Raw genomic sequence first — 27,727 nt, 5'->3', positions numbered from 1 at the left:
TGGGGCGCCGGGCGGGCCGGGCAGGGCGCGGGGCGCAGAAAGCAGCAGCGCGGCTCCCCCAGCTCCCCACTGCCACTGCGTTTGGGGTCCAGGCTCTGCCAGGGGCCACCTTGGCGCCGCCGCAGCAGCGGGGAGTCGGGGGAAGGGTGTGGGGTCCCAACCAGCTGCGCTTCAGCCAGGGGAAGACTGGGTTCTGGGTTCGGCTCCCTCGTTAGCCCATGGGTGGCGCACCCAGAGTCCCGAGTGGTCAAGGAGATCGGCGGGCTGTGACCTGGTGGCTGCCCAGTACCCCCTTCAGCGGGTTCTCCCCCAGAAGGGGATGCTTCCAAGTGTCTGTGAGCTTGCACCTGGGCACAGGTTGGGATGTGCTGTGTGGAGGTGAGTGTTTTCTTGTTGTGCCGGTGTGGGGGTGTCCTCCCTCCATGCATCCGTGCTGGGTGGGTCCCAGATGTCCTCTGGGTCCTCATGGGTCAACAGCTGATAAGATGGCTTCCACAAGAGCCCCCCCTCTTGTGCCTGATCTGGAGGGAAGCACAGGAGGAACCCCCATTGAGTCCAGGGGCCCAGGAGGAGCCCCAAATCCGGGCTGGGAGGTGGAGTAGGAGGCAGCACCAGTTGGCACAGCTGTGTGGCTCCCAGGGCTGGGTGATCGATGGCCCCAGCACAGCCGCCTCTGTCGCCTGAGCACTCCTATCTGTCATCTACATCTCGTGGGGTGGGGGACCAGGCAGGGAGAAGGGGCTGCTTTGTACCCACCAAGTCCAAGCTGGGTCTGCAGCCCCTTCCTGGGCCAGCTGCCTCCTTCCAAACTTGCAGCTCTTCTAAGCCTTTGCTGGCCCACACTCCACACCCAGGTTTGGCGATGCTGCCCTGTGGGGCCCCAAACATTTGGAAAGATAGCCCTCCCCACCCCCTGGCCATTCCTCTAATAGAGATGCCCACCTGGTGTTTGGTGGCCACAAGGGTAACTGCAGTGGGTAAAGCATAATCACCATCAGGAAGGAAGGCTGTGTCCAGCAACTGCCCAGCTATCCCCAGTCCTTCCCTGGCCATTGTGAGGCACAGTGTGTCCACACTTGTGGTTTTGTAACCGTGTGTGAGTCCCTACAGTATCTGCCTGTGTACTTGGGTGTGTGTGTACACATATGCCCTAACTCTGCTCTGGTGTACGAGTAGCCATGTCCACCGAGTAGGGTAGGGCTGTGTGTGTGTGCCAGGCTCTCTGCACATGGAGGCCTCCTGTGCAGAATCGGCTTGCCATGCAGAGGTTATTCCTGCAGGGGCTGAACAAGGGCTTCTGCAACCCTGCACACGACACACACACCCAAAGCCTGTGTGTACACACACACCATGCACCTCGCCCAGGCACAAGTGCTGGGGCAGTGGGCAGCCCAGGTGGCAGCCCAGATGGAGTGTGGAGCAGTTTCCAAGCCAGCCTGTGTTGTGGGGCGTGGGGAGAAGAGGGTCTTGGCTGAGCAGGGCCACTGCAGGCTTGGTCATTGACCTGCCTGAAGCCTCCCAGATGGAGCTGGGCCGAGCAGGTGGCTGTGCTGAGGGGCCATACTGTGAAGTTCACTCCCCCAGCCTGGGTTGGCCCCACGTGAGGCTGACTCCCCTCAGACATTTCCCGTGCCCACCTGACACAATGGTGGAGCATCTCAGGCGTGTAGGCACACACGCAGTGTTAACCAGACACTTGCGCCTCTGCTAGTACTGGGCATGAAGCCCAAGGGCACTCTACCACTGAGCTGCTCCCCAGCCTTTTTTTATTTTTTATTTTGAGACAGGGTCTTGCTAAGTGGCCCAGGTGGGCCTGGAACTTGCGACCCTCCTGCCTCAGACTCCTGACTTGCTGGGATCACACAGGTGTGCACCACTGTGCTCAGCTGCCTTTGCTACTTTCTGTCTCAGTGGTCTTCACCTTGGCCTCTGACTCCACAGAGGCAGATGGCTCAATAGGGGCTGGGTCTCTGGAGGAGCAATGGTCACATTTGGCTTCCTTCATTCACTTACCAAATGCTCTCAGGTGCCTGCCTGTGTGGAGGTGGGGCTGCTTAGAGACTGACCAACCCAGAAATTGGCCTGCAGGGGCCAGCATGTACTCATGGCCAGAGGGATTTGTATAGGATCACCCAGTAAAATGCAGGAAACCCAGTTAAACTTTTCTTTCAGGTAAATGATGAATAATTTTTATTGTAGTTTCCAAATCAGCAGAGCCCATACTTACCCTAGAAAGTTACTGGATGTCTGTGTTGGGTTTGACTGGGTGCCTCATTCTTCATTTGACAATTTGGAGGCCCTATAGGTTCCTGGAGAGGCATTCAGGGAGGGGGCTGAAGCCACAGGGCAGAGGAGGTAGGGGCGCCTGGGCTCTTCTCCTGGAGCTGAGGAGCCCTGAGGAAGGGAAGTGGGAAGTCTGGGGGACTTGGTGCTGACTGCAGTCCCCTGTCTGCAGGTAGCCATGGTGCCCCAGTCTGCCCACTAGCCAGCCACCATGTCCCGTGAGGCTGGCTCGTGCCGTGTGGGAACTGGGGCCAGGGCAAGGTCTCGGAAGCCCAAGAAGCCACACTACATCCCCCGGCCCTGGGGCAAACCCTACAACTACAAGTGCTTCCAGTGCCCCTTCACGTGCCTGGAGAAGTCCCACCTCTACAACCACATGAAGTACAGCCTCTGCAAAGACTCCCTCTCACTGCTGCTGGACTCCCCAGACTGGGCGTGCCGCCGTGCCCCCTCCTCTCCCAGGCCCCACATGTCTACCCCAGATGGTTCTGGGGACCCCCCAAGCCATGGCAGGCAGCCCACCGTGCCAGACGCCATGGTCACTGACGGCCTTTCCCAGCGCCATTGCAGTGAGGTCCCTAAGCCTGGGGCCAAGGGGTCTCCAGAGTCATTGCCCACTCTGGCCAGGGCTGCTCAGAAGGGTCCTGGCCCTGGTAGGCTCCTGATGGAGTCCTGGAAGCCAGAGCTGGGCAGTGGTACAAGGAGCATGGCTGTAGGGGTTGTAGCCTCAACAGGCCCTGAGAGAAGTGTCCCCTGCTACCCACCACCCACCCCGGGTGAATTCCCAGAGGCCCAGAGCGTCCACCTGTCACTGCTGGGTGTCAACTACCCTCTTGGCCCTGGCCTCTTCTCCTACCTGGGTCCATCACTGGCTGCTGCTGCCCACATGCCCTTCTTGGCCTCAGCCAGCCCTCTGCTGCCCCCCGCTGCCACCTTCCCCTCCCCACAGTCCCCTGAGCGGGCCGCCCCAGCCCCTCGCCTATATTATCCTCTGCTCCTGGAGCAGAGTCTGGGGCTACCAGCTGGCAGGGCCGGCCCTGCCAAGCCCTCTATGCCCCCTAAGGGACCCCCTGGGACTCTGGCTCCTGGGCTGCTGAAGGTGCCCATTCCAGGGCTGGGGGGGGCCTGGCCCCATGGCACCCCCAGGGATCCAGGGCAGGAGGGAGACCCCCAGAGACAGCTGCCCCTGGGGAGCAGGCTGGAGCTCCAGAAGGCCTCCTCAAGCCTGGCGAAGTTTGGTTCCCAGAGCAGGTGGGTGCCTTGGACTGCGGGTTCTGGGGATGGAAAATTTAGGGAAGGGCTGGGTTGGGGGTGGACCCTGTTCCAAGCTAACTTGCTGGGAGTACAGCCTCCAGGCCACAGAGGAGAACTGAGACCTGAGAGCATCTCATCTGTCTTTGGGGAGCTCCTAGCCCTAGACTGGCACCTTATTCCATTTCCCTGGGGCCATGGGTGACATGCTGGTCAGGGACCCAAGGGGCAGGGTCTGGGGCACTGTGGGGGGCTTTCTGACCTTCTGATTGACTCTTATTCTGCAGCCTGCCATCAGGCTCCTCCCTGATGCTCTGGCCTGAGGACAAGGAGCTGGGTGACCCCAAGGCCTCAGATCCTGAGGTCCCCATCGCCCAGCAGTCACAGGCCCAGGTGCTGGGAAGCCCAGGACCTGTGGGTGAGGACCTGACCCAGGCCCTCAGCGACTATGCCAGGGTGGAACAGCACCTGGGGCAGTTGATGCCTGTTGGGGGCCTGGCCCCCCAACCTCTGCGGGAGCAGCTAGGAAAGATCCGTCGAGAGCTGCTCACCATCCACCAGGCACTGGAGCGGGCAGCACGGCCACTGGACACACCTCTTGACCTCTCTGTGAAACGGGTGCCTGCCAAAGGACCTGAGGCACGGGCAGAGGCCTGGGAACTGCCTGAGCTGGGCCCCACACTGGCAAGGGGGACCCCTGAGACTCCCAGCATGCTGGGCCACACAGCACCTGAGCCCTTCTCCAGCCATACCACCAAGTGTGAGGCAGACTCCAGTGTCCCACCCCCCGGCCTTCCCCTCCAGGCCCATGAGGACCCTGTCATTCCTGGCCGTGGCTGGGGTACTTGTGTCCGGGCTGGGGGCTCCCAGACCCCTAAGGATATCCCTGGCCTGCAGAGCCCCACAGGTGCTGAGGTCTAACCACAGCCACATAAATGTGATGGCCCTGCCCCTGCCCTGGGCCCCCTGCCAGGAGCCTGTCCAGCCTGTGCATGTGGACAGACCCCACCAGCCTGTGATTGAGGCTGTCTCAGAGCCCTGTGGAAATTGCTAGGTCATGGTTATTTATTGATCACAGTCATAGACATTAAATAGATACCACCTTCAAACACGCTGCCTGGGCCTCCTTCCTTTGCTGCCCCAGCAAAAGTGCCTGGACATTCCCAAGGAAATGTCAGAGCCTGGACATCTTGGGTGGGCAGTGTCCCTGACCTCCCTTCTGGCCTCCCACCTTCCATCCCAATGCCCTTACTTAGCCCTCCTTGAGGGGCTAGGGACAGAGACAGGATGGGCAGGGAGATGCCTGCATAGTCTGGGCTGCTCAGGATGATCTCACTTGCTTTTTAGGGGTGGGCAGGGTCCTGGGCATCCTGCAGCCCCAGACAGCCCAGTCTGCCCTAGCACAGCTTGTATGTGGTTACATGATGCCTCTTGCATTCTGTGGCTCAGGGCTGCTCACCCTATGTGGCCTTCTCTGGGCCCCCGCCAGTCCCTGCAGCCATGATAGGCATCGGTGGCCTTCACAGCTCGCTGCCTCCCTCCCAGTGCCCGCTTGGCCTTCCAGGGTGGGGGTGGGCATGTCCTCCATGGCCACCGGGAACGCCCAGTGCAAGCTGCCCTCCAGGTGCCATTCCTGTCTGTACCTGGCTGGCCAAGCTGGGACTGGGCCAGCCAGGCTAGGGCCAGTCAGAGCAGGACTCTTGACTGCCCCATTGACCGTGCTGCCTGGTGATAGCATCAGACAGCCACCCCACTGCAAGGCGTTACAGGCAGTGTCTGGAGCTGGGGTGCCAGCTGGCTGGGTGAGGAACACAGGGTGGGTTGCAGATTGGGGTCAACAGGTACCAGCTGAGTACTCTCTGCCCAGAGGCTTCCCAGGGGCTATAGGGCAGAGCCAGCTGGTGTCTGAGGACAGAGGTCCTGAGTCTGAGGTAGACCCTGTGGCACCCCATGTCCACTGCACCCCAGTTCCTCATGCTGGGGGTAGCCTCACAGGAGCAGAGTCTGAACCAACCTGCTTTTGTGGAGGGGTGGGAGGAGGGTGACTCAGCCAGCAGGTCACCTTCCCCAAAGCCCTAATGCAAAGGTCCTGCCTGGGGGCAGTGGCCTGGGGCTGCCTGGTTCTGGCTGTGATGGGGCCTGTTGGAAAGGGTTGGGTGAGGCTGAGAGGCACCCAGGCACATAGCAGAAGTGGGAAGGTAAGGACTGTGTTCGGGTTTGGGAGAAGGCCCAAGGCAGGAAGTTGTCAGCAGCCTGGGGATTTGGTCCATGTTCCAGAGCTTTCTCGGGCTCTTGCATAACTGGGACTAGCCAACTGCCCCTCCCATTTGTCCCTGCAGGGAAACTGCCAGGCAGCTCCACCCCTCCCTCCACCTGTCTCCAACAACAGAGGCCAGGCTGCCACAACAGGAGCAGGGAGTCTGACCCAGTAGGGACTCTGGCTGGCCACTCTGGATGGGGGCATCAGAGAGTCCTAGAAAGGATCCACCTAACAGATCAGGGCTTGGAGGTCTCCCTGAACTGGTCACAGACAGGGGCTGAGACTGGCAGGAGCTAAGGGAAGGGGTCCCATGAGCAGGTGAGTTTGGGAAATGCCACTTATCTGCCACTCCCTCACTCCCACCCCAGGACACTGCAATGCTGTGCCTTTCATGGGTAGGCCACATCTCCCAGACTCCAGCTCCAAGGTACCTGATCATCTGGGTAGTTGCTGAGCTTGGGGAGCAGACAGATACCCCAGATCAGCCCCATGGTGCCTCAGGAAAGGCACCAGGAGCCACAGTGGGCCATTGCCACCTTTCTTGCAGCTGCAGAAGAACTGAGACTGACTCCACCCATCCTCCTGCCTCTGGCCTCCCTCCCCAACTTCCCAACTTCTTGGGCACCCCTGCTGGCCACCTGATCCCCACTGCATCTCACACTGGACCAGCCTGGAGACCTCATTTGTTCCCGGCCGCCCCGGCTGCTTGGGCAGATCCTGGCGCCTGCAGGGGCTGCAGGGGGGCCCCGAGGCCTGCACTGCTCCTCAGATGGCCTGCTCTTTCTGACAGCTGGGGCTGCACCCTGCATCCATGTGCTGGACCTGGAGGGACGCTCCATTTGTCGCCTGTCCTGCTGCATGCGGGAGGCTGGGAACTTTGTTCCAGAGGATGTGGCTGTAACAGCTTCGGGGCTTGTGGTGGTTAGCGACCTCATCCATGGGGCTGTCCATGCTCTTCAACACACTCCCCGGGACCCTCAGGGGCACTGGGTGACGGTGGGCACATTCCTGTCCCCTCGAGGGCTGGCTGTGGATGCCCTTGGCCGATTCCTGGTGACAGATTATGTGCGTGGGGCTGTGCACAGCTTCACATTGGGCCCTACCTGGGAGCCCTTGGCCCCAGCCTCAGTGCTGGGTCTGGAGGGCCCTTGCTGGGTGAGCCCAGAGCCTGATGGGGGCCTTGTTGTGAGCGAGGAGTTTGGGGATGTGTGGCTGTTTGGCAGTGCCTGCCAGCCCCTGGGCTCCCTGGGGGCTCTGAGGGCGCATACCTTTGGTCGCCCAGCAGGGGTGTGCTCTGATTCAGAGGGCAGTGTTATTGTGGCTGACGAACAGAGGCGCCAGGTGACCCTGTTTCCCAGGGCTGGGACGCCTATCTGTTTGTTGTCAGAGGGGCTGCAGCGACCCTTGGCTGTGGCCTGTTCACCCCAGGGCCACCTTGTGGTGGGAGATGCGGGGGACAACCACATCAAGGTGTACCAGTATCTTGGGAGTTGGCCTGATGATAGGCACTGGTAAGGGCAGGCCTCACCATGCCTGGCCAGCCTGAGGCTATGAAGCACCATGGGAGGCTGGTGGGCTCTTCTGGGGCTACTGGCCATGCTTCATGACTCTGAGCCCCCATTATTCCCAGACCTGGTCCTTTTGATGAGTACTTGCATCTCATCCACAGCCAGAGATTAGCTGCCTTTCAAGCTTCCTCTACAAATCTCCCAAACTGGGCCCTCTCTGTGTCTTCATCCAGTGTGCCCCTGGCCCTGCACTCAGCATAACCTGTCCACTCAGACCCTGGCTTGCTGACTCAGGTCTCAGGAAGCCTGGACTTTCTGCTGGCAGTAGAGGCTGGAGGTCCTTGGTGTGGTAGGCTTCCTACCAGCACATACCAGGGAGGATCCTAATCAGAGGCAGGCAGGGTGGGTGTGGCTGGGCTGGGAGGCTTGGGGCAGGGGTGTGGCCCCTCAGTGTCCCCCAACCTCAGAGGCACCGACAGTACTGAGTTTTCAGCAGCTTTTCTGGGTCGAGCAGAGGTAAGGAGGAGACAGAACAGAGGGGCAAACTTTGAGGTAATCTGGGAAGCACATGGCTGGGTCTGGAGTCTCAGTGCCCGCTCCTCCACTCCCCCATGTGAAACCATTTTGAAGACTGTCTGAGTCTTCAATTCTCTGCAAATTGCATCCAAAAAGCTCCAAGTGCACGGGGCAGGAAGGTTGGGAGGTTCTAGGTAGCATAGGTCCTGAGTAGCCTTCCTCTGAGGACAGACTTCTGGTGCTTTAAAAAAAAAAAGGAGAAAAACCATGGCCTTTTCTCCTCCGTTACAACTGGGGAAATGAGACTTGAAAGGGGACAAGTGTGGGGGTGGGTGCTTGGGGGTTTTACCCAGCAGTCTGCGAACCTGTGAGGGGTCTTCATTGCCTTGCCCGGCCCCTGCAGGCTGTGAGGTGGCGCTCCATCTATCACCAGGACACTGACATCTGTGGTTACACCTGTTGAGATTTTCTCAATATGTCCGGGCCCCTGTGGGTGGGGGATTACATGGGCAGATGTAGAAAGCAAGCGGAGTAGGTGCACAATAAATGTTAGAAGCTGCCCTGGTCTGAGATTTTGCGCCTGTGGCGGGAGGGGCTAGCGACTCCTGAGTGCGCGCTCCTGGTAATCCCGTGGCCGCGGCCTAAACTGGACCCAGCAGGCTTCGCACAGCAGGCCTGCAGAGGTCTGGGGCAGCCCACAGGCAGATAGTAGTGTGGGAGGTACGGCCTGGGGCCGCGGACAGCTCCTTTAGGATTCCACGCGGGGCCTGGCGGTCCCTTCACCCTGGGAAGGCGGGGCCAAGGGGCGTCGGGGTCCCCCAGGGCCGGGCCCTCCGATCCCTCGGACGAGGATACCGCTCAGGGTCATTGCAGGTAGGGTGGAGAGTCAGAGTGGATTCAGAAACCCTGNGTCTGCACCCGCCTGGGCGCGCCGACGGGGCCTGGGGCGTCCTGGCCGCGGCTCCTCACCGCGGGGACGGGCGGAAGAGGTTCACCTGTTCGGAAGGCAGGAGAGTTTCGTTTCGTTGTTTAAACCGTGCGGGTGGAGCTGCACCCTGGAGAGGCCTCACCCAAGGAGGGTTCCAGCGGGTGTCCCCCGCGTCCCCTGGCCCGTTCATGCGGAGGCGGAGCTCCGCGGGAGCAGTTCTTTCGCCCCCGCCTCGCGCTGGGGGCTGACTCCTTCCTGGCAGAGGAGCTCGCCCGGGCTCAGGCCGTGCTTTCAACCAGGGCTTTCAAGATGCTCTCCTTGCCCAAATCCTGCCTGCCTCTCAGTCCCGCGCCTTCTCTGCTATCGATCGCCTGCTCTTTCATCTTTTTCTGGCTGCTGGATTCCCCGCAGCCTGGCGAGCGCTCTCGCTTGCGCCGCCGTCACTCCTAGAGGCTGAGGTGGGAGTAGAGATGAGAATTTGCCCCATCATTTGTTGAGTTCTCTGGCGCCCCACGGATCCGAACATAAACATCTGCCTTCCAATCTCCTTCCTTAGACGTGAGGAGCTATTTATCTTGTTTTGTTTTTAAGGTAAACGTTGTACATGAACCATGCTACACACAAAGGAAGTGCACAGATTGTGTGCATGCAACTTACCCAGCTACCCACCATCTGTTTACTGTTAGGCCAAAGGTGTGTCTCTTCCATCAATAGCCATGGACCGTTTCCCTCAGTTCCTGTGGAAGACGTCCCCCACCAGGCGTGATGATTCACAGCTGATGTGTCCTGAGGGGTTGACTGACAGGAAAAACTTATACCTTTCTGAGTTGTCGACTGTGGCAGTCACCAGCCAAATGCTGGGCACCTCACAGCCAGAATCTCTCTGTCCCTCTCACAATGCCCCTGGTGCCTTGTGTCAGTGGTTCCCTGGAGTCAAGCCCTGCAGAAGGGACTGGAAAAGAAATTGGCCCTTAATGCCAGCCATGGGGCCCCCTGTTGGTCATGAGGGTTATCCCAGTGGTATCAGCTGATTGACCACCCTCTCTAAATATTGTGGGGAAGGGGCATCTGGGAGTTCTGCAGCTGGATCTGTAGGTACCCTTTTCAACCAGGACCCATAGCTATCAAAGTACCCTCCAGCTACTGGTCTGGTGTACCTGCAGGGCCGATAGCAATTACACCATGGTCTCTTAAGCCCTGGCCGATTGTGTCTGTGTGAGGCCCTCACAGACATGTGTGTCCTACTCTGTCCCCTTGTCTCTAAGGGCTTCATGAGCACTGAACCTGGAGGCCCATGCTGAGTCCAAGGTCTGTTTCCCTCCCTTAGTGTGGCCACCAGCTTGGGGGTCTTTGCTCAGGATGTCTGCTGTCATTTATGTAGGCGAGATGGGCAAACATGGGCACCCAGATCCTGCCAGCTAGCCTAGCAGGCCCTCACCACCATATGGGGCAAGGTGGTCCTGTCCATTAGGCCTGTTGGAAAGGACTCTGGTGAAGGAATGGGAAGCTGTCCTTCTTTGCAGGGCAAAAAGGTTTCAGCCTCACTAGTTCACCTCTGGGAAGGAAAGGCCTGGGGCCCTGCAGAGTTCAGGATTTGCAGCTGCTTGGGGCTTTTCTTAATGCTCCAAGGCCACATTGAGATATTGAGGGGCCAGGAAGGCTGGTGTCCTCTCAGTCTGAGAGAACATGAGGGTAATCTTCCATACCTCCAGGGCCCATGAACTGCCACCCCATGTCTAGATGGCTATATGGTTGAAGAAATACATCCCAAAGTTGGGAAAATACTCCCCTGCTGGGAGCCCTGATCTGAGGTAGCTGCTGGGAATCCCAGGGAAAGATGAGTACCGCTCAGGGTCATTGCAGGTAGGGTGGAGAGTCAGAGTGGATTCAGAAACCCTGTGAGAACAGCAGAGTCTATTTTTCTGAATGTGGTGGCCGGTGGATGCTCTCCCTGCTGTGAAGGGGAGGCTCCTTCAGATTCTGGCACCTCCTGGGCCACTGCGTGGGTGCCTAACTATGTATGTATGGTTGGTTTCCCTCAGTCCAGAAGCACAATGTTTTAAATTTTTATCTTTTTTTTTTTTAATTTATTTTTTGGTTGTAGATGGATACAGTACCTTTATTTTATTTATTTATATGTGGTGCTGAGGATTAAACCCAGGATCTCACATGTGCTAGGTGAGTGCTCTACCACTGAGCCACAACCCCAGCTCTCTTTATTCTTGTTAACTTTTTTTTTAGTTGTTGATGGACCTTTATTTATTTATGTGGTGCTGAGGATTGAACCCAGTGCCTCACACATGCTAGGCAAGCACTGTACCACAACCCCAACCCCTATTCTTGTTAACTTAATATATGAATCCTGGTTTGTTAAAGTTGTAATTTTTTAAAAATATTTTGTTTATTGTATTTGTTTTTTTTTTTTTAGTTGTTGATGGACCTTTATTTTTTTTATTTATTTGTATCGAACCCACTGCCTCACATGCTAGGCAAGTGCTCTGCCACTGAGCCCCCAAAATATTTTTTATTTATTTATACGCGGTGCTGAGAATTGAACCCAGTGCCTCACACATGCCAGGTAAGTGCGCTACCACTGAGCCACAACCTCAGCCCCTGTAATTTGTTTTACTTTGTTGAGACTGTACATTTTGCCATATGCTGCTCAAAAAAATCTCTAGCCTGGTGCCATGGCACACATCTGTAATCCCAGCTATGTGGGAGGCTGAGGCAGGAGGATTACAAGTTCAAAGCCAGCCTCAGCAACTTAGAGAGGACCTAAGCAACTCAGTGAGACCCTGCCCCTAAATAAAAAGGGCTGGGGATGTGGATCCGTGGTTAAGTGCCCCTAGGTTCAACCCCTGTACCAAAAAATTAAAAATAAATAAATAAGAAAAGTTAGGGATGCAGTTGGTGGTAGATCTCTTGCTTAGCATGTGTGAGGTCCTGGGTTCAATCCCAGGCACCACCAAAAAAGAAAAAAATACACAGATGATCAGAGTCCTTTACCTGTAGCTCCGGTACCCCTTTCAGGTGATATCTATCATGCACATCACCTTGACTTGCTATTGTACATGCAGCTGCTGCTTCATGGGGCAACACTCAGGCTGGCCTCAGGAGCATAGCCCATGTGAGATGGGTGGCCAAGACCTACCAATCTCTTCCACCAAACCCAGAACTGGGTTGCCCCAGCGTCTGCCAGGACTGTTTGCCACGTCCTGTAGCATGCCCTGAGTTAGCCCTCTCCCCTCTCTTGCAGGGTCCCTGGCATGGTGCTCAAGGCCTTCTTCCCAACATGCTGTGCCTCAGCAGACAGTGGCCTGCTGGTGGGACGGTGGGTCCCGGAGCAGAGCAGTGCTATAGTGCTGGCTGTAGTGCACTTTCCCTTCATCCCCATCCAGGTCAAGGAGCTCCTGGCCCAGGTGCAGCAGGCCAGTCAGGTGGGCATGGCCGTGCTGGGCACCTGGTGCCACCGCCAGCAAGAACCTGAGGAGAGCCTGGGCCACTTCCTGGAGGGCCTGGGCACCATCTTCTCCCATGAGCCTTGGCTACAGCTGTGCCGGGAGAGGGGCAGCAAGTTCTGGAGCTGCAAGGCCATCCACCGGCAAGTGTCTTCTGCCCCTGATGTCCCCAACGAAGACCAGGTCATGCTAATCTTCTATGACCAGCGCAAGGTGCTGCTATCCCAGCTGCACCCACCTACAGTCGTATCTGATCACCAGGATGGAGATGCTATGGCTAGTACTGGGGGCTTGGCTGTGGTCTTTGATACGGTGGCACGCAGCGAGGTGCTGTTCTGCAGTGACCAGTATGATGAAGGCCCTGTGCGGCTGAGCCACTGGCAGTCAGAGGGTGTGGAGGCCAGTGTTCTTGTGGAGCTGGCAAAGCGGGCCTCAGGGCCAGTCTGCCTGCTGCTAGCCTGTCTGCTGTCACTGATCTCAGCAGCCAGTGGCTGCCGGTAGGTGCTCCTGGGATTTGGAGGGTATGGAAAATGGGCAGGCCATTAAGAGTTGCCCCTCAAGTGTGCAGGGGCCCAGGCTCATGTGGGCCCTTCCTTAGGTGTATAGCTCACCCTGGGACTTCAAATTGCCTTCCCTCCCCTGCACATCTCATGGGACATCCCAGGGGTGGCTGTGGTTCCTAATGTTTCTTACTCCTGGGGTGGAGCCAGTTCTTCCAGCAGCCTTGGTTATTGCATGGGGCCCACCAGATGGGAGTATGAGCTGCAGATAGCTCAGATCCCTGAAAGAGAAATCAGATGAGGTCTGCCCTTCCTGAGGTGCTGACTTCTTGAGGCACACAGGCCCAGTGCTTTCCTGCTGCTCCCACTTCTCCACCCAGCAGGGCTTCAGGTGCTGCAATTGCTTCCTCCAGGAGAGGCAGTCCCTCCAGGGTATGGGGTGGCATTCAGTCACCCAGGCTGACTCCCTGGGTGCTGGCTGATCTCCAGAAGCACCTGCAAGGGTGCCAGGAGTGCCAGGGGGTGTTGTGAACAGAGGGCCTAGGAGCTGGGAGCCCCTTTCAGCCTGAGGAGATGTTTCTTTGGTGCTATCTCCCTGTGGAAGCAACTACACGTCCTCATTTGTCTCCTTCCCTGAGGTGTGGGGATTTGCCTTCCCTGCCTACTCAGGGGCTCTGAGTAAGCTTGGGCACTGGCCTGGGAAGAGAGCCCCTGGCAGTCTAGGAGGACACACTTGGCTTGTGGGAGCTGCTGGGGATCTTGATGTGAAGAGTGAGTTTGAGGGTTTCATGACAGCTTTGGGATGAGTGAGGTGGAGGTATGTGTTGAACGGAGGTGCAGTTCTGTCAGAGAAGGTCTTCAGCTTTTATCATGTTCTCAGAGGACCCAGGAAGGTTAAGAGCTGCTCGTGTGCACTAGATATTGATTCTGCTGTCAGACATATGGTTGGTGGCTATCAGCACTGAAAGCATGACTGTCACTACAGGAGTAAAACCCCCTTCCCCCCTCATGGTTTTGTGCCTTGCCTAGCTGCTTCAGGGGTGTCCTGAGGGACCTAGGCCATGCAGAGCCCATCTGCAGCCTTGGAGGGACCACTGCACAGGTGGGGGTCTCCATGCAGCCAGTGAGAAGTCACCTTCTGCCTGGTTGGCACTTAGGATGAAGAGGCACATTCTTGGAAGTGACTCAGAGCCAATCATTTGAAGAGGAAGGAGGCCTTTCAACCTTCTAAGATCAGGCCTCCCCTTCCTTCCCGGGTCTTAGGCATGCATTAGTTGTAGCTCTGCACTTTCTAGGAGCCTTTTAGTTTTTTCCTGCCTACAGAGAGGCAGACGTAATGGTGTCTGTGCCCCTGGACGTGAGTCTCTGGTTCTCAGACTTCTATGTATAAAGCCAAGTTGCCATTGGGCAATTTTTTCTACCTTAGTCCTCAAACATCTCTAGTATGTGAAAGCCTGTGGGTATGCCTTGTGAGAAAGCCATGCTCCTTGTGGAGCGGTCAGCTCCAGCAACCTTTGCTGAGCCATCTGGCAGGCAGGGCAAGGCCCAGTGTCCAGAAGGTCACCTGATACCATCTTGGGGCCATCTTGAGACTTAACCTTGGGAGTAGGCTGATGGGTGGAGATGTGCTTCAGGACAGAGCTTTGTGAGGAAGGCAGGCTCTATGAATTGGAAGGCCACCTTCTGGGAGTTCTGCCTACCCAACTTGTGCTTCCTTGCTAGGCCCCGTGGGTCTCTGCAACCTCCTTGCCCTGCTGAGTTCTGGAGTGAGGCTACTGGGTTCTCAGACTAAGTCTGACTTGGCTTTTGCTCTGTTCCTGCAGGGTGAGGGGCATTAGCAGGAAGGAGCACCTGGAGGAACAGAGGCAGAAGCCCTGGTCTCTTGTGTTCCCTGCAGGCTGTGGAAACTGTGGCCCCTGCCCTTCATCAGGAGTAAGCTCTCCACCTGTGAACAGCTCCGGCACCGGCTTGACCATCTAACCCTTGTCTTCAGCACCCAGAAGGCCCAAAGTCCCGCCCAGCTGATGAGGTGTGGGCCTGGCTTGGGGTCTCCTTCCAAGGTGGGACGGCCATGGGCCCAGCCCTTTCCTCACCCCCATTCTGTACCAGACCTGTTGCACTGATGCCCTCAGCCAGGCCTCCCCATGTGACCTCAGGCTTCCCTGGGCTGCCTCACATCACTCCTGGCTGACCCTCTTCCAGGAAGGCCAACATGCTGGTCTCTGTGCTCCTGGACGTGGCCCTTGGCCTCATATTGCTGTCCTGGCTCCACAGCAGCAACCGAATTGGACAGCTGGCTGATGCCCTCATCCCTGTGGCTGACGTGAGTGGGTCAGGGTGGAACCTGGTTTCTGGGTGGAGGGCTCTCCTGGAGGAAGCTGACTCCCCTTTGTTGCCTGGAGCAGTTTTCTTGACCTCACCTTAAAAATACCCTGAGCATGTGCTGTTGGGGTCTTTTGGGACCTGTGTCTTGCGGGGCAGCATTTGCCAAGTACCCACCTTCCCTTCCTGAAGGTGCCTATGTGCATTTGTAGTTGAGGCTTTTAAGGGGAGCCCCTCCTCCCGTCAGGCCCAGTATCGTGACTCTTCGTTGATTCTCCTCTTTGGGATCAGTTCTGCTCTCCTGGCTGATGGTGTCCTCTGTGGTCAGCATCAGGAAACTTCTCAGTGCCTGGGGCTGTCTGCATTGATTGTGATTCCCATGCTGAGACCCAGGGGCACAAGTTTGGCATCTGTGTCCCTGACTTCCCCTGCAGTGTCTGTGCACCATGCTCAGGTCAGGGGCAGCCCTTCTGGCTCCTCCCTCTGGCCTGCATACAGTATTTCCACAATGCCTTGGAGCCTTCCGCGTCTGTCTCCCTTCCTTGGAGCTGAAGCCCTTTCTCTCCCATTAGGAGCTTGTCTTCCCTCAGGGTGGTTCCTTTTGCCCTTTAGCCCAACCGTGGCCTTTGGAGACTCAGTCTCTGCCCTGTCATTGTCTAGGCGGCAGGGATGGGCTTGCTTATGGCCAGGCCAGGACTCTGGGGGCAAGAGTAAGCACCTCTTGGCTCTCCTTGGGCTGTGGGGATGCATGGAGGCCAGCACAGAAGGAAAGTGGGGGAGGGCTTGGCTGCTTCCACACTGTACCTCTTGGCCAAGTTTGTCCTAGACCTCCCTTTTGCAAAATTGCTCAAAAATATCAATATTTAATTAAAAAATGAAAGTTTCTTTTTGCTGCCATGCGCTTATCCCTTAAATATTAAATAAGTTCTATTTATAAAGAATGTTCTTCTCTTCTTGCCATTTCTGAAACAACTGAGATCTTAGCGTGGAGTTGGGAGGGGTCTTTGATGTGGGTGGATGGGGGTGCAGAGGTGTTGCTCCTGTGGCCTTGCTTTGGCTGCAAAGCTGAAGGCCCTTCAGGGCCTACCCCTGTGGACAATGCTGTTCCTGGACCCTGGCTCCCCTGGGTGGCCAGGACCCAGCTTCCCTGCTTGTTTTCAAGGTCCCTGCGCTATCTCTTGCCCTTGTCTTATCCTCTGGGGGACCCTGCTACCAGTGATCCCACCTGTTGTCTGGGCCCCTGCTGGGCCTGATACCCTCTCACTTTGCCGAGGTCATCCCCAGGCCTCTGTTGGAAGGTGGTGGGTGGGGTGGGATCTTTGGCAGGCTTCCCTGCAGGGCTTGAGGTGAGCCATTGTCCAGCTTTGGACATGTTGAGGCATTGGGTTGAGGTGAAAGTGGTGAGATGGGAGGGAGAGGAATAGTCTTTATTTTATTTTTTTATATGTTGATGAACCTTTATTTTATTCATTTATTTATATGCGGTGCTGAGAATCGAACCCAGTGCTTCACACATGCCAGGCAAGCGCTCTGCCACTGAGCTATAACCCCAGCCCAAGAGGAATATTCTTATGTGGAAATTGGTGCTCACTGAGGACCATGTGCCCAGTGGGCCAGGGAGCAACTAGAGCCTGCTGGGAGAGGTCCAAGTCCCAGAACTCATTTGTGAAGAGAGGTTCCATGGCCAGACTGGGAAACATTGCCCACCTACATTAGGAGATGGTAGTCTGAACCTGAGGAGGAAGGATGCATGGACTGTCTTTGCTCTGCCCAATGAGCTGGCCTCAGTAGGAGCCCATTATAGGCAATCTCAGGAGGTGCAGATACTGACCCAAACTACCTACCTGCCCCCAACATGCCCCCTACTACCATGTCCCTGCAGCACGTGGCCGAGGAGCTCCAGCATTTGCTGCAGTGGCTGATGGGTGCTCCAGCTGGACTTAAGATGAACCGGGCGCTAGACCAGGTGCTGGGCCGCTTCTTCCTGTACCACATTCACCTGTGGATCAGTGAGTGCCTAACAGGGGGGATGGGTAGTCCCAGCAGGGCTTCATGGGACAGGGACCTGATCCCCACCTAAGGAGGACTGTGGGGCCCAGGTAGGCCCTGCCTCCTTTGTCCCCTCTTCCTGGCTTCCCGTGCGTGTGAAGCCTGCTTTGCTAGGCCATCTTAGCTGAGGGTCAGGGCCAGTGACATGGTCTGTGCACTTGAAGTTCCGTGAGGGGTCCATCCTCAGAAGCTGGGGATGGGGGCGGTCCCAGGACCACCTCAGGCGTCTCCTCAGGGCTGGCCCTGTCCTGCAGGCTACATCCACCTCATGTCCCCTTTCATCGAGCGCATCCTGTGGCACGTGGGTCTCTCAGCCTGCCTGGGTCTGACAGTTGCCCTATCCATCCTGTCGGACATCATCGCTCTCCTCACCTTCCACATCTATTGCTTCTATGTCTATGGTGCCAGGTAGGCATGTACTTCCTGGGTGCAGCCCTCCCAGCCCAGGGTAAACAACAGGCTCTGGGGCCAGTGGGTGAGCTGTGTAGTGTGATGTGGGCTTGGCTGGCCCTCAGTGCCTGCATCCTGCAGGCTGTACTGCCTAAAGATCTACGGCCTATCATCTCTCTGGCGTCTCTTCCGGGGGAAGAAGTGGAATGTTCTGCGCCAGCGGGTGGACTCCTGCTCCTACAACCTAGACCAGGTACCAGCAAGGCTTGTGTGGGAGGTGCTCCTGGCTGCAGCTAGCCTACATGGCTGACCCCATCTCCATTCCTTCTGGCCCTGCCAGTGCAGCTTCTTGGGCTCTACCGGGGCAGCCTGCTCTTGTCCATAGTTGCCATGGGGAGGGGGTGCCTTCAGATAGTGCAGGTTTTCCCCCAGCTAGGAGACAGACCCTGCTTCCACTCCCCAGCTCCCTGGTCTCTCTAGGCCCTGAGGCTTCAGACACAGAGCCTACTCTGGCTTGTCCCATTCTCTTACTAGCCCTGCTACAGGGACAGTCTTTCCTAACGTGAGCTGTGTATCCCACTGGCCAGTCTCCCCGTGAGGCACCATGTCCACAGGGCTCCTGGGTGTACCCTGTGTGGTATTAAGAAAGCTGCCTGAGCAGGCTGTCCTGAGTGCATTCAGGAGGCTGAAAGATCCGGACTGTAGTTGCAAGATCAGTAGGGGTGGGCAACAGAATATGGCCAGTGCTGTAAGGGCTGCCCTTGCCCAGGGTCTTGTGATGCCAGGTGTGCCGCCCCCTTCTCCCCACAGCTGTTCATTGGGACCTTGCTCTTCACCATCCTGGTCTTCCTTCTACCCACCACGGCCCTGTACTACCTGGTGTTCACCCTGGTGAGCCAAGCACATCATTACATGGGGTCATTGCCATCTCTGCCTGGAGACGGGCAGCTATGGGTCAGGCTGTCCACCCCATAGGCCACATTAGCTTGGTTGTTCTAGACCCTCTGGGCAGTGCTAGGTCCTGGAGTAGTTAAAGGTCCCTAACCCTTCCTTCTCTGAGGCATGTGGCTTATGCTGGAAGAAGAGGTGGGGCTGTGGAGGAGCGCTCCTTCAGTGCTGTGTGCTGGAGGTGGGCAGCACCCTGCTGTTCCAGGCCCTCTGGCATGATTTGTCAGCACGTGGGCCATGGGATGCACCATCTCTGACCTGGTGGGAGGGTTGACTGCTCTGTCCCCGGCTCTGCCCAGGTCAGGGCTGCTGTTTCCTTCCTGCCTCCTGGGTATCTGGGCCTTAGGGTCAGGGACCTTGGCCATAGCCCAGAACTGTTGGGTTGCTCTGCTTGGGGGCATGGCCAGCGTGCTCTGGTCATGTCCTGGCTCAGAAGCCCTCAGTGTTGCCCCTACTGCAGCTCCGGCTCCTGGTGGTCACCGTGCAGGGCTTGATCCATCTGCTCGTGGACCTCGTCAACACCCTGCCTCTGTATTCCCTTGGACTCCGGCTTTGCCGGCCCTACAGACTGGCAGGTGAGTGCTGTGTGCTGAGCACCAGTCGCCTGGCAGGCCCTGTCAAAGCAACTGCCACACTGGCTGTCACACTTGCATCTCCTTCCTGGAAGCAGTAGCATGCGTGGTGTGTATGGCAGGGCAGACAGGGCCTCCTGGTCCCAGACATTGCTGAGCAGCTGCCTTCAGTGAGGTGGAGGGAGAGGCCCCCTTAGGCTGAAGTTCAGGTACACAGAGACTTGAGGCCCAGAGGCAGCTCTTTCTATGCCTCCCTCCCTTCTGTAATATGTGTGGCTTGCTCTAGGGTCTGTCTACATTAGGTACATCTTGTCTGACTGTAGCTCAGGGAAGATCCAGCCCCATGTGGTTGTGTGAGCACATGCCTGATAGTACCCACCAGCCTTGGAGGCAAACTGGGATGAGGGCTGCAGGCTGGCCAGACCCTGTGTGATAGGAGTGCCCTGCACTGTCTAGCCAATACCCAGCACAGTCCATACCACAGGTGGCTGTCCCATTGTGTTCTGATACTGGCTCAGGGGAGATGCCTTTGAGGGAAGGCCGACCATGGTGGATGTGAGGTTGTGGGTCAGCTCATCTGGCTCAGGGGCTTAGAGCACAGCAGGGGACCTGACAATGACCTGATAGCCACCATCTGGCACCCATTCAGGTGGTGTCAAAGGTGACCAGCATGCCCTGGTGGCTCTGCCAGCCATCTCAGAGCAGGAGGATGTAGAAACACATTTGTCAGCTTTGAGCCAAGGTCTGCCTCCTTGGAGGCTGGGCATCCCCCTGCTGCTGGACACCTACAAACCCTTTTGAGAACATCTTTGCAAGCCACTTTTCCTGCTCGCTCCACATGGCCTAGGCCAGGGACCCATGTGCAGCTTTGCCCACGTGCCCTCTTCCCCGACCTCTTGTTCACCTCAGGGCTGGAGGACCAGGCAGGGGCAGAGCAAGTCCCTATGGCAGCCTGGCTCCTTCCTTACCACCCGTGGCTTATGGCCAGAGCAGGGTCATTTTCACCTCATATGAAAAGCCATGGATGCTGTGTTCTCCCTCTCCATGTTAGCTTTGGGAACTCTTCACTCCTGTTCTTTTCCAGAACTTTCCACCTTGGGAGGATCTAGGCTAGAGAGCCTGAACTGCAGGCCAGGCTCCTGAGGGTCCTCAGATCAGCCAGCCACACAAAAGTTGGAGGACAGAGGCTAGTAGGGCGGCCACCACCCAGCAAATGCCCTGTCCTGTCAAGAAAGCAGCATAGTCTGCACCCGCCTGGCACCTATCCTGCTCTTCCTAGCCTGCCAGACCTCAGCTTCTGCTTGCCAGTGACATTCAGAGGTTTCAACGTTGTTTAGGAGCCAGCCCCAAATAGGCAGATCCACAGGGTGTGGGGAGGGAAAGCTGTATATGCCCAGAAGGTCCAGGTGCCATCTGGGTGTGCCCAGGGGAAGGGGTCTTCACTGTTAGAAGTCTCCACCCATATCAGCAAGTGGCTGCTGCACCCCAGCAGGGTCCATGAAAGCTGTCTGCGGGGCCCATGTGCTTCATGGGGTAGACCTACCCACTCTTAAGCACCCTGTTCTCCTTACAGCTGGTGTGAAGTTCCGTGTCCTAGAGCATGAAGTAGGCAGGCCTCTTCGCCTCCTGATGCAGGTAAAGCCTCTCTGTACCCTCCATTTCAACCCAGGACTGGGACTCCTACCATGTTCTGCCTGGTTCTGGAACAGCTGGGGCCAGGACCCAGTGGAGCCAAGGGGTAGATTCCATAGAGGAAGCCTCCCAGGCTTTTAGGCACCATGGCCAGCAGGGCTGGAGCACTTACTGTGGTCTGCATGACTGATGCCTGGCCCCATTTAGCCTAAGAGGGCCCCCTGCCCAGAGTCACAGATACCCTGGGTTGCTGGGGGCAACCCCACTTGGCCTGGGTCATCTTTTGCCATGGGCCCTATGGGACTCAAGTTCTGGATGGAACAGAACTGACTTTGTGAAAGCCTTGGGACATGCAGGTGTGCCCTATGACTCTGCACCCATAAAACTCCTTCATCTTAAATAGTCCTGGGTGCTTGGTTCCTGCAGGAGGGAGCAGGGCAAGTTTGGGGTCACTTTCCAGGTGTCAGGCTGCCTCTTGGGTGAATCCTTCCTGCTCAATGTGGTGTCTTTTAGATGTTGAGGCAGCCAAGGACTTTGTGATTTTACCTGCCCCAGGAGGCCCTTGGGAGCTAAGTGAACCCTGGCAGGGAGCACTCCAAGAGAATGTATAGCTCCCACCTCATCTCGCTGTTCCAGGGGAATATGGATCACCTGCCTCCCGGGGGTCAGCCCAGCAAGCCACAGTGCCCACATCCCAGTGCTTTCTGTGCAGACATGGGTGAAACATTCCCAACAACCCACTAACCACTGCCCTGTCCTTCCAGATAAACCCTCTGCCCTACAGCCGTGTGGTGCACACCTACCGCTTGCCAAGCTATGGTTGCCACCCCAAACACTCTTGGGGCTCCCTGTGCCGCAAGCTGTTCTTTGGAGAGCTTATCTACCCCTGGAGGCAAGGAGGGGACAAGCAGGATTGAGGGACTGCCACAGCCCTCCCAGTACCACTGCACAGCTTGGTCTTCCTGCCCTCTGCCAGGGTGGTATTGACCTTGTGGGCAGGCCAGGTCACACTGTGCTCCTGAGTGAGGGCAGGCCTTGCTCTTGAGTGCCTGTTCTGGATCTTGGGGGCCTATGCAGTCCCTGCCAGGCAGTCAGCTGCCACCCCACAACCCCATCCCTCTCTAGCACCATCTGCCTTGGGAGCCTCCCCCTGGTCTGTTGTGATGCCTGGCAGCCCCCAGGCTTGCCCAGGAGTACCACCACACCCAGACCCTGTGAGGGTGCTGGCAGGTCTTCCTGGCTGGTCCCTAGCAGCCCCACCCTGTCAGGTGGGGCGGAGGGACCCTCCCAGGATGCACTCCTAGGTCCCTGAGGACTTCCAGCTGCTGCAGTAGAATGACCCCATCTTGGAGTTGAAGCAGCTGCTGACCCAGCCCCAGCCCTTATGGACCGGAGCCCTCATCCTGAGCTAGGCAGGCTGGTTTGTCGGTGCTTCCTGGGGACTGCTTCGTGAGGAGATGTTGACAGGACATTTGTGCCCCTTCGCTGGAAGCTGGGCCATCTGGTCAGCTGGAGTTACCTTTTTGGAAAGTGGGTGTCCAGCCACCTGGCTGCCCCACTTCTGCCCAGTACTCAATGGGACAGGTCCTTTGATGAAATCTTCCATCTTCTCACTGGCTTCTTGTGGGCAGACAGTTCTGTGGACTACCATGAGTGGCCTCCAGCATGTAGTTTGGCACTTAGGCCCAGGTTTCCTGCCAGGATCCTGTGTAAGCCAAGCACCCCAGGGAGAGGGAAGCCTGAAGGTGCTGGGTGGTGTGGAAATGTCTGTGCTGAGGGCAGTGAGCCCTGCCCGTCTCACGGCACTTGGGAATGCCCATATTCCTTTGCTGCAGGCCACAGCAACACTAAGTACCCAGTGGAGGGTGCTGGTGGGGATAGGTCCTGACCCTGCCTTTTTTGTTTTGTCTTGAGAAGGGGTCTCACTGTGTTGCCCAGGCTGGTCTATAACTGGGTTCAAGTGGTCCTGCCTCAGTCTCCTTATTAGCTGGGACTATAGGTATGCATCCTGTGTCCAGCTCCCTGACTCTGCCTTTCCTCGTGGTGACAATAAAGCCTCCCACACGTGTGGAGCACCAGCGTGGTCTTGCCTGTTGAATGTGTGCAGCAGGTCTGAGGAGGCTTCAGGGTGAGGCGGGCAGACACTTCCAGGGCAGACTTGATTTTATTGAGGGGACTGTTCTTGTTTGGGGCTCCCTACAGCAGTGCTGTTGGGTGGGTGTGCAGGCCCTGGGCTCTGGCACAGGCCCCAGAGGACATGGCACCATACCCTCATTATGGCCTCAGCTAGGCATAAGGGCAGGACTGGAGGTAAGTCACTCCCTGGAATGAACTGACTCCACCCATCCTGCAGCCTCTAGGGGCCTTGGGGCTTTCTGCTGCTGTTCTGGTGCAGAGAGGGGGTGGAGTCCAGAGCAGTCCCTTAGCAGCTCCCTGTCCTGGTCTTCTCCCAAGGGCCAGTAGAAACCAGCTGATGAGTGCCAAAGGGTCTTTCATTGGATTGTGCCCACTAAAAGCCTGCTCAAAACAGCCTCTGACCCCTGTGATGCTAGGGGCTGCCTTCCAGGAGGCCTGTAGCCAGCTTCTGGCCTCAAATGCAGAAGCCTCTGACTGGGGCTTGGCAGCATGCAGTTGCTGGGGCTCAGTGACAGGGGCCATCATACATCCTGCCTGTTCCCCCCCCCCCCCGCTGTGCCTGGCCACCCTGCCTATCCTTGTGCTACGTATCCACGTCCTTCCACCATTTCTGGGCTCCCATCAGGAAGGATCCTGCCCCTGAGCCCATCCCAGTGCTGTGTGGCTCTATCATGGGATTTTCTTGGCAGCTGTTGTCCTCTGTGTAGAGAACACTGGCTACCTCAGTCATTGAGAGCTGCTACCTGCTGAGGAGTGGCCCTGTTTGGGTGTGTCTCATGATTCTCATGATGAGATGTAGTTCATGTGTTTGTGGCATGCTGTCCTTGACAGGGTGTCACCTTGGGAGCACATGATGTCCACTTGTCTACCTTTGGTGCTGTTAACATTATTGGCCAGGAGCTGTGCCAGGCTTCCTACTACGAAGTTGAGAAGCCAGCTCCTTCATCCACCAAACCCCTTCCTTTGACTGGGCCCAAGTTTCCCCTTATAATTAGCAAGTTATTTGAAACCACTTGGAGCCATGTGGACATCCATTCTTTCACTGCTAGCTGCAGTGTCCACCAGTTCTGTCCATTTGTGTGATGTTAGTAAGATCTATCCTTGGCATCAGGCTGGGGCCAGGGCTCCTTAGTGACTAGAGTTTCCTGGGCACAGGGTTTCAGAGACAAACGTCTGTTTGTCCCAGTAGGTCAGTCTCTAAGGGCTGGTGATATGGCCCAGAAGGCAGTAAAGAAATGGTCTATTTTCTGTTGCTGTAACAAAATACCTGAGACTGTGTGATTTTGAAGAGTAGAGGTTTATTTGAATCATGGATTTGAGGCAGGAAGTCCAGGAGCAAGGTGATGGCATCTGACACAGCACTGTGCATTAGAATATGGCACAGGGCATCGCAGGGAAGGACAGTGTGCATGGCAACTCAGGTCTCTCTATTTTTTGTGATACTGGGCATTAAACCTTGGGACACTTTGCCACTGAGCTACGTTCTCAACTCTTTTTATTTATTAATTTTAATTCTATTTTATTGGTACCAGAGATTGAACTCAAGGAAATTCAACCACTAAGCCACATCCCCAGCCCTATTTTATATTTCATTTAAAGACAGGGTCTCACTGAGTTGTTTAGCATCTCACTGTTGCTGAGGCTGGCTTTGAACTTGTGATCCTCCTGTCTCAGCCTCCCGAGCCACTGGGATTACAGGTATGTGCCACTGTACCCAGCTCTTTTTATTTTTTGAGACAGGGTCTCACCAAGTTGCCAAGGCTGGCCTCAAACTTGTCATTCTCCTGCCTCAGCCTCTTGAACTGCCATGGCGCCCAGCTCAGGTCTCTTATAAAGCCACTAATGCCATCATGGGGCCCCAGTCTTATGACTTCCTCTAATTATCTCTCAAAAGCTCCTCCCCCAAACACCACTATGCACTTGGGGATTAGGTGTCCAACCCATGAACTCTTAGTGGATACATTTGAACCACAGCAGGCAGCCTGGAGGGGAAAAGCAAAACCACCAAATCTCTTCCTTTGTCCCCTGTGCCCCTCACTTAGACAAGGCTCAGCTGGAGTCTGGCTCTAGTCCTCACCCAAAGCTAGCAAAGGGAGATTGTCAGCACCCTTCCTCAGATGCTCCATAGGAGGGTGGGGCCAACTGGGGACTCCTAAGGGGAGGCCTTGCCTACACATCCACTGTCTGGCTGCTTCACCCTTGGCCTGAGGTCCCTAAGCAGCAGGGATGGTGTCCTGTCCCTTCCTGGGCCCCTTGGGCCACACCTTGTCTGGTGCTTGTTGGACCCCAGTACATTCTTGCACCTGCATGGGAGGCCAGCTCCTTCATCCACCAAACCCCTTTCTTTGACTGGGCCCAATCAGACACCAGGGGTTCCCAACAGTAGTCATCACAAGACTATCAGAACCAGGACCTCATACCAAATGTGTTTCTGCAAGGACTTCTGCTCAGCCATTGTCTGTTCCACCTCTGACTTATCGTCCTTGTGGCCAAGGATTGCTCTTCCATAACAGTATGCATAATCCTTATCTTTGCCTTTTGAAGCACCCCTTAGAGAAGAGCATGGTGGCATATGCCTGTGAACCCAGCCACTCCGAAGGCTGACTGCATTGCAAGTTTGAAGCCAGTCTGGGCAACTTGGTCAGATCTTGTCTCAAAAAGAGAAAATGGCAGCCTGGGGCTGTACCTCAGTGGTAGAACCTGCCTAGTGTGAGGCTCTGGTCCATCCCCAGGACCATGCATGTGATAAGGCCTCTCCTTGCATCAACCTGCGTGAAAATGCAGTTTATTATGGCTGCTAAATGTTTATAATACTCATTCCTAAATAAATCCTGTTCTTTGAAGCATCTCTGGTTTTTCTTTTCTTTTTGTACTGGGGATTGAACCCAAAGCCTCCTGCATACTAGGTCAGTGCTCCACCACTGAACTGTGCCCACAGTCCTTCAAGATGGTCTTGCAGAGTTGCCGAGGCTGGCCTTGAACTTGCCTCTTGAGTAGCTGGACCATAGATGTGTACCACTATGTCCAGTGGCCTGTTATTTAGTGTGATAGTATAGGTGTATGGGAGAGGATTTATCAGGAGAATTGGCTCATGTGATTTGGGTAGCCAACAAATCCCATGACAGGCAACCTGTAAGCTAGAAACCCTGGGACACTGGTAGTATGGCTCAGTTTAAGTCCAGAGGCCCTAGAACCAGGGAAGCTATTGTGTAACCCTCAGAGATTAAAGGCCTCAGAACTCAGTTGGGCCACTGGGCTCAGTCAGTCCTAGGGTCCAAAGGTTGGAGAACCTGGAGTCCTGATGTCTAAGGCAGAAGAAGGGTGTGTCCTGACTCCAGCAGAGGCTACTGTGCCTTTGCTGTTTGCTCCCTCTGGGGCCCCAGCAAATTAAATGGTGCCATCCACTCAGACTCACAGGACATACTCCCCTAGACACACCCATAAAGCTCCACTAGCTCTCCCCACATTCCATAATCCAATAAGGGGATGCCCAAAATTGACCCTCACAGGTGTTTGTGATTTCCAGTCTCTGCAAAGGGGAGTCAGTTTCTCACCACCCTCCCTTCCAGCAAGATTATGGACCTTCAAACACATCAGATGTGCTGCAGGGGTGGGGCCAGGCCAGAGACTAGGCTCCTCTGGTTAGAGTGACCTCTGTAGAAGAGGCCTTCCATGGCCAGCTAGGTAGTGAATGCTCAGTCCCTGGTCTCTCTGGGTACTCACCCCCCCACACCCACCAGCTCAGGGCCAAGACTGTCTGCCTCGCTGCTGGTCTGTGAACATGAGGTGTATTGTGTGTATCCCCTTTCTGTAAGCATTGGTGGCCATGTCTGCTATAACCCCATGTCCAGGGAATGGCCACTCCTGGGCAAAGGTCTTAGCTAAGACACAGGCAAGAACTTCTGGGCTCCTTTGGGATTATAAATGAGCTGAGCTCAGTCCAGCTTGGAGGCCTTGGTGAGGCTCTGGCCACCAGGACCCAGAAGCCCGTGTCCCACCCACCCTGGCCAAGAGGATACCAGGAAAGCCTCTCCCTGAAAGCAGGTGAGGAAGGCTCAGCAGCTCACTCACCAGGTGCTGCCACCCTCTGGAGGCTCTCCCAGAAGCCTTCTCCAGCACTGCATAAAACAAGCTGCAGTGTCCCTGCAGCTTGGCACTCAGCAAAGTTCACATCTTCAGCTCAGGACAGCAGAGAGAGTGGCTCAAGTGTGGTGCTGCCCATCCAGGGGTGTAAAGAGCATTTGCTGCTGGGGAAGGAGGTTCCTGCCTGTCCTTGTCTGCCACACAGACCTGAGAGGTGTTGCAGCTGGGGCATCCTCTGTTGCCCTCAGACACATGGTCGTTGTAATGACATGACTGCTTCTTCTGCACAGATCTCTCTGCAGAGAGCCTTAACAGTCCTGTGACCACATGCAGCAGCAATACTTCATACTCAAAGGACTGCACTTGGGTCAGCTTTGATGACTTTTTGAGGTTTTGGTGTCATATATGTCATAAAATGCACCCATTTTGAGCACATAATTCAATGACTTTCAGTAACTTCACCAAGTGGCATGACCACCACCTATCAAAAGAATTCTGTACCCGTTAAGCAATCACTGCCCCGTGCCCCCTCCCCCAGCTCCTGGCATTACCCTACTTTCTGTCTAGGGATTGGGCATTCTGGACATTGCAAATAAGTGGAGTTACGTAATATGCATGGTTGGAAGCTTCACTCGTGGATCAATACTCCGTATCTATTGACGGGTAATACACTCCATACTGTATTTTGTTTATCAATGATCGGATGGATCTTTGGGCGGTTTCCTCTGGATGTTCACGTACAGGTCTCTGTGCTGACCGACACGAGTTCTTGCAGGGTGCGACCTTCGGTGCTCCATTTTTGAGTTACAAGTTGTTACGTACGTGGCTTGAGCGAATGCCTTCTCATGCAAGCGACTGACGAAGACTTTCGGCCGGACCTTTGCGTTGCAC

The 27,727-nt window shown here is 56.1% G+C and overlaps 3 protein-coding genes across 5 annotated transcripts; all 3 read left to right on the top strand.

Moving 5' to 3' along the window:
• The first annotated feature begins 1,812 nt into the window (after positions 1–1,812).
• Positions 1,813–4,647, top strand: Prr35 (proline rich 35). Its single transcript, XM_015491557.2, has 3 exons — positions 1,813–1,866; positions 2,456–3,534; positions 3,822–4,647. Exons 2-3 carry the CDS (start codon positions 2,495–2,497, stop codon positions 4,453–4,455), a joined length of 1,674 nt encoding a protein of 557 aa, XP_015347043.1. The 5' UTR covers positions 1,813–1,866; positions 2,456–2,494; the 3' UTR covers positions 4,456–4,647.
• Positions 4,648–5,970: 1,323 nt separating this feature from the next.
• On the top strand, positions 5,971–8,378 carry Nhlrc4 (NHL repeat containing 4). Its single transcript, XM_015491026.2, has 2 exons — positions 5,971–6,112; positions 6,342–8,378. Exon 2 carries the CDS (start codon positions 6,653–6,655, stop codon positions 7,307–7,309), a length of 657 nt encoding a protein of 218 aa, XP_015346512.1. The 5' UTR covers positions 5,971–6,112; positions 6,342–6,652; the 3' UTR covers positions 7,310–8,378.
• Positions 5,975–22,695, top strand: Pigq (phosphatidylinositol glycan anchor biosynthesis class Q). 3 transcript variants are annotated; one of them, XM_048789460.1, is made up of 11 exons: positions 5,975–6,112; positions 12,003–12,701; positions 14,602–14,733; positions 14,979–15,027; positions 16,909–17,035; positions 17,330–17,483; positions 17,607–17,718; positions 18,276–18,356; positions 18,874–18,988; positions 20,559–20,620; positions 21,382–22,695. In XM_048789460.1, the coding sequence occupies exons 1-11, from the start codon at positions 6,105–6,107 to the stop codon at positions 21,532–21,534; spliced, it is 1,692 nt and encodes a 563-aa protein (XP_048645417.1). In that variant the 5' UTR covers positions 5,975–6,104; the 3' UTR covers positions 21,535–22,695. The 3 variants fall into 3 exon arrangements, with proteins under 3 accessions (XP_048645417.1, XP_015346510.1, XP_048645416.1); XM_015491024.2 differs by having other exon boundaries at positions 14,907–15,027; XM_048789459.1 differs by lacking the exon at positions 5,975–6,112 and adding an exon at positions 8,472–8,605 and having other exon boundaries at positions 14,907–15,027.
• Positions 22,696–27,727: the final 5,032 nt, after the last annotated feature.

This window comes from Marmota marmota, unplaced genomic scaffold (genome assembly GCF_001458135.2).
Source record: "Marmota marmota marmota unplaced genomic scaffold, marMar, whole genome shotgun sequence".
Classification (NCBI taxonomy): Eukaryota; Metazoa; Chordata; class Mammalia; order Rodentia; family Sciuridae; genus Marmota; species Marmota marmota.
The sequence above is the reverse complement of the archived record's forward strand: the minus strand, read 5'-3'. Positions and strand labels throughout refer to the sequence as shown.